Source organism: Lissotriton vulgaris, chromosome 1_1 (genome assembly GCF_964263255.1).
Source record: "Lissotriton vulgaris chromosome 1_1, aLisVul1.2, whole genome shotgun sequence".
NCBI lineage: Eukaryota > Metazoa > Chordata > Amphibia > Caudata > Salamandridae > Lissotriton > Lissotriton vulgaris.
In genome coordinates this window covers 1,754,487,998-1,754,501,804 of record NC_141685.1, presented here as the reverse complement: position 1 = coordinate 1,754,501,804, position 13,807 = coordinate 1,754,487,998, and the positions used below count along the sequence as shown (strand labels likewise).

General features: G+C 47.3%; 1 protein-coding gene across 1 annotated transcript in view; it reads left to right on the top strand.

Moving 5' to 3' along the window:
- Positions 1-13,594, top strand: part of HEMK2 (HemK methyltransferase 2, ETF1 glutamine and histone H4 lysine) — a 112,674-nt gene extending 99,080 nt beyond the window's left edge. Inside the window, exons 6-7 of the mRNA XM_086919053.1 lie at positions 9,383-9,524; positions 13,132-13,594. Coding sequence (XP_086775179.1) covers positions 9,383-9,524; positions 13,132-13,241 — 252 coding nt within the window. The 3' untranslated portion in view covers positions 13,242-13,594. The remainder of the gene's footprint in view (positions 1-9,382; positions 9,525-13,131) is intronic.
- Positions 13,595-13,807: the final 213 nt, after the last annotated feature.

Genomic DNA, 13,807 nt, shown 5'->3' with positions numbered 1-13,807 from the left:
TACAACCACTCTCTGTGGGAAACGGTGACGGAAGTGCTGCCAGAGTGTCCGTTGGAGGTACGGGCCAAACTCGGCCAAGCCCTTCTGGAGGGCCGGGACGCAGCGAAGTATAATATCAGGTGCGGGCTGGATACTACAGACTCGCTGGGCAGAGCGATGGCTACGACGGTGGCGATACGACGCCACGCCTGGCTGAGATCCGCCAACTTCTCGGCAGACGTCCAAAATACACTCATGGACATGCCGTTCGATGGCCGTCGCCTCTTTGGCGATAAGGCAGATCACGCGCTTGAGCGCTTTAAGGACTCCAGGGCTACGGCCAAGTCCTTGGGCCTCTCGGCCCCGCGCCAGCAAATGAGTGCCTTTCGCCCCTTTCGTGGCCAGGGAAGGGGCGCCCCCACACGTGCCGCCAGCCAATCGCCGCAAACTGTCGTCCAGCACGGCGGCGGCCGTGGAAACCGCCGTGGAGGTGGTCGGGGAAACAGGCGGAGCCAGTCCACACCTGCCCCAGCAGCATCCGCCTCTAAACCCTCCTAGTCCGTGCTTTTCGGCCCATGTGACGCCAGTGGGAGGCAGGGTTCGCCATCACCACTCTCACTGGCGCACAGTCACTTCGGACAGGTGGGTGCTGCAGATCGTCCGAAGGGGCTACTCCCTCCCCTTCGAGATGACCCCTCAAGCCATGCCACCGCAACACCACCGCGTATCGGGGGATCACTTGCGGCTCCTGCAGGAGGAAGTTTCGGCCCTCTTGGCCAAGGGGGCCATCGAGCGCGTTCCTGGGCCAGAAGTAGGACGTGGTTGCTACTCCCACTACTTCCTGGTACCCAAGAAGGGCAAAGGGGGCCTACGCCCTATCTTGGATCTGAGGAACGTCAACGGCTTCCTCCGGAAGGAGAAGTTCAAAATGCTGACACTGGCTCAGGTCTTGACTGCCCTAGACCCAGGAGACTGGATGGTAGCGTTGGACTTGCAGGATGCGTATTTCCACATCCCCATCCTGCCGGCCCACCGGCGTTACCTGCGGTTCACGGTAGGCCTCGAGCACTTTCAGTTTACCGTGCTCCCCTTCGGCCTTACCAGCGCCCCACGGGTGTTCACGAAGGTGATGGCGGTGGTCGCAGCTCACCTGCGCAGGTTAGGGGTTTCAGTCTTCCCCTACCTAGACGACTGGTTGTTGAAGGCGGGCTCGCCCCAGGCAGTCGTCAACCACCTCCAGACTACGGCGGATCTCCTGCACAGGCTGTGATTTTCCATCAACGTGCCGAAGTCACACCTGTGCCCCTCTCAGAAGCTCCTTTTCATCGGAGCGGTTCTCGACTCGGCGCAGTTTCGGGTTTACCCACCCGAACAGTGGGGCCGGGATATACAGGCCCTGATTCCGATCTTCGGGCCGTTATCCCGGGTTTCGGTCAGGTTGACGCTGCAGCTTCTGGGGCTGATGGCCTCCTGCATCCTTCTGGTGCATCACGCACGGTGGCGGATGCGGGCTCTGCAGTGGGACCTGAAGTTTCAGTGGGCCCAGCACCGGGGCAACCTGTCCGACCATGTCCTGATCTCGGAGGGCACTGCGAGACAGCTGCAGTGGTGGCTCACGGACCGCGATTGGGTCAACAGCAGATCCCTCTCCCTACCCCAACCAGAGCACGTAGTTGTGACGGACGCGTCCCTCCAGGGCTGGGGAGGCCACTTGGGAGAGGCGGAGATCAGAGGACTCTGGTCTCCGGCGGAGTTCCGGCTCCATATCAATCTGTTGGAGCTGCGGGCGATTCGTCTGGCACTGAAAGCATTCCTCCCGTCTGTCCGAGGGAGTGCAGTGCAGGTGTTCACGGACAACACCACCGCCATGTGGTACTGCAACAAACAGGGCGGGGTGGGGTCGTGGACCCTATGCCAGGAGGCTCTGCGCCTCTGGCAATGGCTGGAACATCAGGACGTGACTCTGGTGGTTCAACACCTGGCAGGTTCTCTGAACGCCAGGGCGGATGAACTCAGCCGGCGGTGCTCGATGGATCACGACTGGCGTCTGAACTCGGACGTGGCGCAAGGCCTCTTTCTGCGATGGGGAGAGCCTTGGTTAGATCTATTCGCCACCGAAGAGAACGCGCAATGTCATCAGATATGCGCGTTGGAATTTCCAAGGCGGCACTCGCTCGGAGACGCTTTTCGTCGCGAGTGGAGCTGCGGTCTGTTATACGCCTTTCCGCCTATACCTCTTCTGCCCAGAGTGCTGAAGAAGATCGAGCGCGACCGGGCACAAGTCATCCTTGTGGCTCCGGACTGGGCACGAAGGTACTGGTATCCCGAGCTACTCAGTATGTCAGTCGATCCCCCGGTTCGTCTGCCTCTTCAGGAGGACCTTCTGTCGCAGCAGCAGGGGACGGTCCTCCACCCGAACCTGTCCAGTCTCCACCTCCATGCATGGAGATTGAGCGGTGACAGTTGAGGCCATTTGACTTGCCTCCTGAAGTTTGCAACATCATTCTGGCAGCTAGGCGTCCCTCCACATAGACGGTATACGCCTGCAGGTGGAACAGATTTGTGGCATGGTGCACAGCAAAGGCTGTGGATCCCCTCAATGCCCCTCTCTCTGAGGTTCTTCTCTTCCTTCTTTCTCTTGCCCAGCAGGGCTCTGCTCTGGGCACTATCAAGGGCTATCTTTCGGCTCTTTCAGCCTTTCTGAGGCTGCCTGACCAACCTTCTTTATTCAAGTACCCTATCGTAACTCGATTCCTGAAGGGCATCACTCATACTTTTCCTCCTGTTCCCTTCGTGATGCCTCAGTGGGACTTGAACCTGGTTCTCACATTTCTGATTTGCGCTCCCTTTGAGCCACTTCACAACTGTCCACTTCGCCTTCTTTCTTTGAAGACTGCCTTCCTGGTAGCCATCACCTCTGCCAGGAGAGTGAGTGAGCTCCAGGCCCTCTCTTGTAAGCCTCCTTTCCTTTCAGTCCATCCGGACAAGGTTGTTTTGAGGACTAGGCCCTCCTTCTTGCCAAAGGTGGTCACGGCCGTCCACATTGGGTAGTCCATCACATTGCCCACCTTCTTTCCGCCTCCCCACCCCTCGAGAGAGGAGGAGAGGCTCCACCGTCTGGACCCAAAACGTGCGCTCTTGTTCTATCTGGATCGCGCACGCCAGTTCCGGGTGGATGATCAACTCTTTGTTGGGTACGCGGGCGCTAAGAAAGGGAAAGCGGTGCACAAGAGAACCATCTCCCGATGGATTATCATGTGCATTCAGGCGTGTTACTCCTTGGCTAAGAAGGATCCACCTGTTGGGCTACGGGCTCATTCCACTCGAGCCACGGCCACTACAACTGCCTTGGGCCGAGGTGTGCCCTTGCAGGACATTTGCCAGGCAGCCACGTGGGCCTCGTTGCACACGTTTGCTAGGCACTACTGCCTGGATAGTCAAGTCCGGAGAGACGGCTATTTTGGCCGCTCCGTTCTCCAGGACTTTCTGGTGTAAATATTGGTTCGCAGACCCACCACCACGGGGATGGTATTGCTGGGGTATCTATTCTAAGGTAAGGAATCTATCACTAACGTGTCTCTTTCAGATGCACAAGTTACTACTTGTGTAACGATATATCTGTAAGAGACATTAGTTAGTGATAGATTCCTTACCGACCCACCCATCCTCCCCGTTCTGCGAACCGATATCTAGGGTTAAGGTCATCCCCTTTCAGGGCCCTAGTTTCTTGGCACCAGTGTCGGTTTTTGTCATGGCTCTGCGCATCTGGCGTGGAAAAGCTGTGGCTAAGAACTGACGTCAGCACGCGGAGGCGGCGTCTAAGTACTCCGACGACATCATCACGGCGCCCACAACGCCGACGACGGACGCGGAGCCGCAGACGACGCCTCCCGACGCGCAAGGGTACTGCTACGCAAAACTTACCGGATCCAGTCTGACGCCTGGGGATATTCTAAGGTAAGGAATCTATCACTAACTAATGTCTCTTACAGATATATCGTTACACAAGTAGTAACTTGTGCTTTAGCATCGATGTTTAGCAATGGGATGGGACGATGAGGAGCGCATTTCAGGGGGTCCTTGAAGGGTTTGAGGATCACCGATATAGAGGCCTCAGAGAGAGAATCAGGCATCGCTCCGGTATCAATAAATGAGTTAAAAAGCTTAACCAATATAGGCACCAATTGCTGACAGAATTTCTTGTAAAACAGAGGGGTAAAGCCATCTGGGCCCGTAGATTTAGATGTTTTGAGGCGGGTGAATGCTTCCACTACCTTTTTAGGGCTCGCCCCTTTCCTATTCCGCAGGAATAGGAAAAAGAGCCCTAATGCCGCTAAACCAACTACTTCAGGCCAAGGGCTCTCCTCCAGAGGATTTTGGACAGTTCACGTAAATCACAATCACGTGACCTGCTCTCATGCACGAGCCTTCCCCCTGTCAGCAGCATTTCTCCTTTCACGGCCGCCAGGCCACATCAAAGGGTTCCGCTGCCCCGAGTTGATCAAAGCCCGATTTACATTTCCTCTCTGTGATAACGATCTTTACAAGGGGGCAGCATTTCACTTTATTGTGCCACTGCAGACTCCCATTCAAACACCTCTACTAACTGTTGGAACCGTTGGAACGGCTTCAGTTGGTTGTCTTTCAGAAGCAAGGTGTTAATGCATTTCAAACGCATTCGACTGGGAAGGTAGCCTAAAAGCAACATTGTCCTTTCAGCCAAGGCATAATTGTCCTAAAAAGTTTTTTCAAAATATGCTTATTGTATGAAAATTGTGATTGTGTATTTTTGCTTTGACAGGGACCACTTTATACACAACATTGAATACCCAGGTCCCAGTACCATTGGGTCAACCCTTACTTTATAACAGGCGGTGTTCGCAGCCTATGCCTGGAAATCAGTAGTTTAAATAGAAATGTATATTTACATACCACTTTTTATAATCTGTTCATGCAGATGCGAACGGTTATGGAATTTTTTCAAACAGCATGGTGAAGCACCTTTATTTATTCCTTCGTTTCTGGTCTCCTCACTCAACGTCTACAGCTGCCTTTCCTTTCCCATCCTCCTCCTTCGCGGGCCTCTCAATCTCCATTCACCAAGGTGTCTCCCCTTTTCTCTGTAGTCTGTGTTCCTCCGTTTTCCCATTCCTACATTACATTAGTGCTTTATATCACAGGATGAAGAGTGACTGGACCAGTCTTTGGTACTTTCACAACCAATAAACGAGGTATAGGAGATCAACTTGAAAGAATACAAATAAAATACAAACATTTTTCAAAGAGTCTTCAATAGATGTAATTCATCGAGTAATATAATGAAATACGACATGTACGAACTGAAGTCCTGAAATTATAAACAAACGCAAAGTGGCAGACTAGTCCTATTAAAGCTGAAAAAGCTCTTCAAATAGAAAAGGTAATAAAAAGAACACGCTTAGAACAAAATGAAAATACACCCATCCCGTTGCCCAGAGACCTGCCGTTGATTCAGGGAAGCTATCTCTTATGGCGGTTCACCACGGGGTGCTTGTTTACATTCCAACTGGGCTGTGCATAATGTTAGACATTACTCCTGGAAGTTAAATGTGCTTTACAGCGTCGCAATAAGCAGGCTCTAGCTTTTAATTTGTTGCATACTTATATTGCTTGTTCTTTTGTAACTTTTGAAACTATCTTAATGTGTAGCTGAATGAATAGAAAATATGACCGGTTAGTAGCCGTGCGAGTGCCTCGTTGGTGATGTTTGACCCAAGGCACTTAATAGATGGAAAGCTACCGTTTTTATCAGCAAAGACCTTAAAGTGCCAAACTAAATAATACAACAAAAGTTACCAGACTTCAAAGTCATATTCATGTTCAATCTAAATATTTGCAATTCTCAAACCCTCCCACTCCCGCCCCGCGGCTATCCGAGACCCCATGTGTGAAACTTCTAGCCCACCTTCCGGCCCCACCCCCACGCCCTCAACATCCCTTCCAAGAGAGGCAGGAACAAATGGCAGGTTTTGGAAACAGAAGCATATGGCTGCCCTAGAAGGCACCACTGGTCAAAGGTTCACTAGAGGCCAATGACAACGAGGGGGGTCGGGTGGGAAGGTTAGGGGTTGCTGAGGAGTTCTTCCAGGGGTTACATCTTCTGTAGATTCGCGCAAAAAAATAAAAAGATTAACTCAGTATACGCAGAACTATAACCCGACCTCAGATAACGCTGCTGGCTTTTTTTGTGCCTGGAAAATGAAGTTGTTTGTCAGCGCAATGGCACTGCCACCCCTCCCTGATTTAAAGGGAGACCTGTTTTGGCTAAAATGCTTGTGTCTTTGAGCGCTTTATGTACTCCCTTCCTCCATATTCACAACCAAGCCCCTGTCACAAAGGAGCGAGAGTCACTCTCCAGCCCTGTGCAGACACCGATGCTTTGTGGCCAGAGAGCCCGATGCAAACCCTCCACAGAGAAACCCCCCGGCTGCGGGGGCTCACTTTCCCTGAAGAAATGTTGGTTTCTTTGAAATTGAAGGCTTTTCCCGTGCTGCTCCCACAGGCCTTCAGGGTCCGAGGTGTGGGAGCGGGGACACTACTAGATATGACCGCTGCTTTCATTAGCCCGCTCCTTTACATTTTACTACACTTTTCCTATGCTGTAATTACAGAATGGAATTTTCAGGAAACCCCTTTCCGGCTCTGTTCTAATACGTTCCAAACGGCAGCTAAATAGGCCGGATGAGGGTTGCGATTGAGGACAGTTCTTGCTGTGTTCACAGTTATTACAGTTCTCTGTACCCATACTGTAAAATTGAAGCAGCCTTGTGTGTTTTTGTTTTGCCACCTTGATTTTTTCAAGGCTGTGTATCGTATGCTATCTCCAAATGGGGTCTCTCCTGTGTGTTGAGTGCTGGCTTCCTCTCGTTTGTTGTTCTTAACTGAGTCAAGTCTTCGTGTATCAATTAAAACGGGCAATTAAATGCTTGAATGTTCTTAGAATGATAGGAGACAACATACAGTGGTGCGTGACATTCTGTTAGGAAAAAGCTCTTTATGTAGGAGGCTCGGAAGTACCCGAGTTGGTAAGTACCAGGACGTATAAATATCAGCAAGGATCAATTAGGCATTCTGGGTAACAACTACAGTTTTTTAAGTGCTGTAAATAACGTATGATACTGTCACTCTAGGGGGATTCGAACTATCTTCATAGTGCTACATCGATGTTTGCCTCACTGAGCCATCCTTCAGAGAGAGCATCCCTCAAACACAACCATTGAATCTCTTTTGCAGTTTCCATGGCTCTTCCTCTACACTTCCTTTACACATGTTTCTTCCGGGTTTCATCTTGTACATTTAAGCTGTTGCACCCTATCCTTGTGTGATTTTTTACAATTACTTTTAAGGTACATGGGTGTATGGGAATCCTATTGGCACACACCTTTGGGGGCCTTACTGACTGACATTGTTTACCTGTGTTTGTAGTAAGAGATTGTGGAACTGAGCTCCCCAGCCCTGAGCCCACTCCCGTGATTTTTTAGGTATAGGATTGCCTTGATGCAACATACACTCCAAATACCACTCAGTGCCACATAATTACACAACACATAATTACACTCTACTGACTGCAACACACTCCACACAATACCACTCAGTGCCACATAATTATATGCTACATAATTACACTGCGTCAACGCAACATACACTCCAAATACCACTCAGTGCCACATAATTACACACCACATAATTACACTCTACTGAATGCAATACACACTACACACAATACCACTCAGTGCCACATAATTATATGCTACATAATTGCAATGCAACATACACCCCAAACAATACCACTCAATGCCACATAATTACACACCACACAATTACACTCTACTGAATACAACATACACTCCTCATTATACCACTTAGTGCCACATAATTATATGCTACATAAATACATTGTGCTCATCGCAACATACACTCCAAATGCTACTCAGTGCTACATAATTACACGCCACATAATTACACTCTCTCTATCGCCCCTCACTCTATCAATCTATCTATTGCCCCTCACTCTATCTATCTATATATCTCTATCAATCTATCTATCTATCGCCCTCACTCTATCTATCGCACTCCCTCTAGCTATCTATCGCCCCCCCTCTATCTATCTATCTATTGCCCTCACTCTATCTATCACATCACCACAGTATCACTCAACACCATCACATCATCACTCATGGGAACCACAACATCACTATGCGCTACCACACCATCACTGAACACCAAAGCATCACTCGTCGCCACCACAACATCACTCAGCGCCACCACAGCATCAGTTTGTGCAACCATTCAACAACAACTGGTTCAAATATGTTCTCTCAATGTTTTTATTACAAATTTCACAAAAAGATGTTAATATTTCACTTCTGTTCTTGGATTTTTGTCACAATAAAATACACTGAACATAATCTTCACAAAAGTTATTTACAAAAGTTTAAGCTATTGCCATTATAAATTACAATAACTTTTATTGAAGTATTAATTATTTAAAAAAAATAAAAGCCATTGTTATTTGTAATATCAATACATCTAAGTCACGTAAATACAACACATATTGCATTACAAATGCCATAGGTGTCACATTTGCGAAAGTTATAACTATTGGTATTGTAAATGACAAAGGTATTAATTTGGCTATTTTCAAAACAAACACATAAATAAAAAATGTGTCATTTACAATACCAATAGCTCAAACTTTCCTAATTCGAGACCTATTGCATTGCAAATGCTTGGTGACTTGGATAGGACAATCGATGTGAGATGCGGTGTCAGTCATCAGCAGCGTAGTCAGCTGCACGTCATGGCGATAGCCAGCCAAGTCTGCGTGTGGAGAGTCTCCTCCACATAGAGTCTGGCGTAGAAAGCGTGGAAGGCCTCTGCTATTTCTGAGTCTGCATAGACAATTACCCTGGATGGAGCTTTAATTGCCAGCACAGTTCAGGATACCTCCCTCTGAAGTAGTTTGTGGGCCAGCATACGGCCTGAGCGGTTGCTGCTAAGGACAAATGTGTGCTGAAGGCGTAGCAAAGCATATTCTGCCCTATCCAGGACCAGACAGCGGAGGATTAGACGTTTCTTTTCTAATTCCCTCCAGATACGAGGAGCACCGGTGCATTTGTCTATTGACTCTAGTTCTACTACCGCTGCCTCTATCTGCTTCCTCTGCTCCTTTCGGAGTCTGTTTTCGCCTGCTGATGTTGCTATCAGTTCACCCCTTATGACTAGTTTTAAAGCACAAAGAAGCAGGGCGGACCGCTTCGCAGTCGTTCGTAGCGCTTGCTTTTCAAATAGCTGCTTTTCTTCATGTATTCATGCAAAAATATTTGGTGTGTTGCTTTTGCTGAGGTGTTCCTTTCCATCACAGCTTGGAATCTCCGGTTTAACGGCGGCCTGGGCTGGAGGCAAAAATGGAAGAGAAGTAATGGACAGGTTCTTTCCTTTTGTGCCAGAGCTACTTTCCGACCGAGGTTTATTCTACTTGGTAACTCTTGAAGAGAACAATCCAGGTAAGAATCGCATCACAGATAGTGACCATATAATACATTTTGGTTTGTAGCAGTCTCGAAAATGTTGTAAGACATGCTGTTCATTGAACACAAATTTGCATACACTGAGTTGCCTTGTGCATTACATTGTCTTGGTAACTTAATTTCCCCAAGTGCACCCATTAATCCTTTGTAAAAAAGACAATCGCAAACTGTGTGTGCAGCTTACACTAAGTGCTGTGCCCTGCACTAAGGAGTTTGTGTGCATCACTGTATATCTTTTGTGTTATGCAGCATAGATTGTGTGTTCAGCATATCTGTGCAACAGAAAGTGCTGTGTAAGGTGACATAGCGTGTGTGTGCACAAACTACAGAGCAGTTCAGCAAAAGATGTTAACAGCAGAGCGCAGTGCTTAATTTGAGTCGGTGGTTGCAGGTGAGGCCGATCAACACTTTTTTGAGGACTAGCAATTATTTTTCCTCATCTGGCTTTGGCCCAGAGCAAAAGAGAGGCGAAAAACACTCAAGGAGGGAGAAAAGGATGGAAAGATCGTAACAAAGGGAGACAACTGGAACGTAGAAGAGTGAGATATAGAGGTAGAAAGTGTCTAGTGGATAAGGTGGAATCAAAACTACACAACCTTAGTATTTGGCATGCCGCCATTCAATAGTGCTGGGCGCAGGTTACTAAACAAAACTTATCCTTCCACAAAATTAAGCAGCAGCTGTTTCTTATTCAGGGGTTCCAGTGAGCAGCCCCTTTGCCTCCTGTGAGGCCTCTGCACATTTTCCATTGTAGCAGTGTTTATGAAAATATGAAACTCATGTTTTCATGAAAACCACAGTTGCAGAGATCAGCCTTCTCTGCTTCGTCCCCAAGCTCCTGATTACAGGAGAAGGAGGAAGGGGCTGAGGCATGATCCAGCTACAGTGTTTAAAAAAAAACACTCAGTAGCTGGATGTCTGGACTGCGCATGTCTAAGGGGTGTATTTCAACTAGGATTCCCTCACACAGGCACAATCCATTTTATTTAACAGCTCCCTGTTACCGCCACACAATCTCGTGAGATAGCTCTCAGAGGTCTCTCTTGAAGGAGGGTGAAGAGAAGAGATGGCATCTGCTAATAATGTACTCATTAACAACCTCAGCTAATGCATTCCCCTGTCTTGCTCTTGCTTTTCTCCTTTCTTGTATGTCAGTCACTAGGACTTCTATGCCACACAGCTCAGCATCCCAAGGGCTGCCCTCGGCCAACTTATGCTGCGGCCAGATCCGGCTTGTGCCAACCTTTGCTGTGCCCATGTATACATTTTTATCGTAAAGTTACTTTGATGTTTCCTATTCCGGTGTTTGATGTGAAACATGTAGAAAATTGTGAATATGCTAATGAGAATGTGCTGTACTGAAATGATATTATGGACTGATGGGTATTAGGAAGGGGCAGAGCGCACTTGTGAGAGAGCAAGAATGAACAAAGGAGAGAAAAAAGCCAGAAAAAGCAAGCTAGAGAAGGTTAGAGGTCAAATAAAGAATGTGTGTGAAAGAAAAACAGTGATGCGGTGGAGTCCCCGAGTGATGTGGTGGTGTCCCCGAGTGATGTGGTGGTGTCCCCGAGTGATGTGGTGGTGTCCCCGAGTGATGTGGTGGTGCCCCTGAGTGATGTGATGGTGCCCCTGAGTGATGTGGTGGTGCCCCTGAGTGATGTGGTGGTGTCCCTGACTGATGGAGGTAGGAGTTGGAGGGTGGAGTTGGAGGGAGAAAGAGCGTGGGTGCGAGAGCGAGAAAGAGACATAGAGAGAGGGGTAGGAGGAGAAAATAAAATAACACACGAGTTGTGCGCACGTACAAAGTGAAATTTTCTTTGTTAAAAACACCTGGCGACTGCTTATATTTTTCAATATTCAGCATTGAAAGGGAAAGTAGGTTAGCGAGAGGGATGTTACGGGGAGAGTGAGGGAGAGCGCGAGAATGAGAGAGAACTACAGGGGAGGAATGGAGATAAAGAGAGCAAGGAGTAACAGAAAGAGCGTGGGTGCAAGATCGAGAAAGAGATGTGAGGAGAGGAGCTTTAAGTGAGGGGCAAAAGGCCCACTGGTGAGCTTTAGCGAATGCATGGCAAGTGTAGGGTTAAAAGAACAAGATAGCGGGGAGTGCATTCCTTTCAAGTCTGATGGGGGGGGGCGGCAGCCTTTGAAGTCTGATGCGGGGGGAGCAGATGGTGAGGCACATGTACTGGCCATAATCCGCATTCCAAAGCCCTCTGGCATCAAAGGAAGGGTGGGAGGGAACAAACATATGAGGTGTGAGCGATAACGAAAGTAAGAGAGGGAGCAGGAAGGGATGCCGAGCGCGCAATGTCGAAAGCAGTCTAGATGCCAGCTTTGCGCTTGAATGCCACACATGCACTGGCCATAAACCTCATTTTTAAAGCTCTTTGGTAAACTTTTCTTTTCCCCTTACTATAATCTCACCAGCCAGGCGAGACCTAAAAAGAGAGCTAGACAGTTATAGTGGGGGAACAAAGAAAGGTAAAAATAGCAAGAAAATAAGACTTAAGAAAGGAACAATTATATTGAAAGAAAACAACACGTGGGTAGACTGTCAGAGACTAAGGTTGGGCCCATTAGCATCACAGGTCCGAGCACCCATGCCAGCTTTGATTCAGATCGGCAGCTGGCACCAAAGCATTGACAGCAGCAGAGTAAATCTGTTCACACACAGAATAGATACAGTATTTAATGTAGCAATGCAAGGCTCCCTTGGTTCAGGTTCAGCACAGGCTGAAGTAATGCAAGCTTCCTTCACGTATAAAAAAGGATTAATGTAGAATAAGCATCACCTCACATACAGCACAAGCCAAGCATGGCCAGCATCAGTGAAAAGTTCCTTCATACACGGACTAGGAACTGCACACAAGCAGCAGTGCAAACTTCCTTCACACACAGAACAGGTAGTTCAGTTGTGACACACAGAAAAGGAAGGCAACACACAGCAACAGTGCAATTACTTTCATAAAGACAACAGATAGGCCATACTCACTGCAGTGCTTTTTTACCTCACAAACAATAAACTGGTACAGTTCATCAGTTGTGGCAAATGTCACTGACACAAAAACATTAAACTGGTACAGTTCATCAATAGTGGCAACAGTGTAAGTATCACTGACACTGAACAAGTGCAGCATAGATATTAGCAGTGCAGTGCTGCCACAATACACAGGCCAACACAAGAGGAACAGCACAGGCAGCAGAAGTTTGAGACTCCTTTATAACGAGAAACTCTATAATATCCATCATCAATACACATTTCCCTCATAACAGGTACAACATAGGCAGCAGCAATGCAAGGTTCTGTTAAATAGTTAAAAAGCAACAGAGCAGGTAATCTCGGTTCAAGCTTCCCTCACACAAAAAGCAAACTATAACCATCATAGGCAGCAGTAGATCTGGACTTTCACCACTTGTGCACAAGCAAGTTATTCCCCATAGCATACTTTCAATTTCCTAATGTTCTTAAGTGTAATTAGGCAGCACAGAAACATAAGTGCCTAGAGCTTGATAAAAGGGAGTGCTGTTTTGCTATTGATGGATTGTACAGTTTTTACTAACTCATATTCATTTATTGCAGGTGATGTTATGAAATGTATGAAGAAACTTGGGCTACAGGGGACTGTGGTGCTTAGTCGACAAGCAGGAAGAGAACGACTTAGCGTACTGAAGTTTTCCAGATCCTCCTAACCCTAGTGAAGTTTTGTATGTGGAAGATGCAAGAAAAGACTTTAACTTCGTTGAACGATAAACAGAATTGCATAGAACATATTCTGGCACATTACCGACATCTGAGTATGAAATACTCCTAAGCCAACCCAAAACTAGAACATTTGAGTTGCCCTACACACTGTTTTTGTTACTGTTAACCTGAAGCTAAATGTGTATTTGGTCTCAGTGCATATAAGGAACTCAGCCTTAACCTTTTTAATTTCTAGAAAACTAGTCTTGTAAGGCAAACCGCCTAAACTGACATTTCAAATAGACAAAATAACGCATTTTGGATAAAGGAACATATCTTCTGAATAAATCTTTAATAGACACTATTGTTATAACTAAGAAAACAAGCCATTTAAATACTTCCTTAAGCTTAAAAAGAAAAAAATGAGGGACATTTCTGCTCTGCTTAACATATCTACCTCGGTTCAATCTCATGTTTTGTGCCCCTACACCTGATAGTATTATATATCTTTTCCTCTTGTTAACAATTGCCTCTTTCAGATTATTCATTCTCACTCTCTGGTGACTAACCTCTT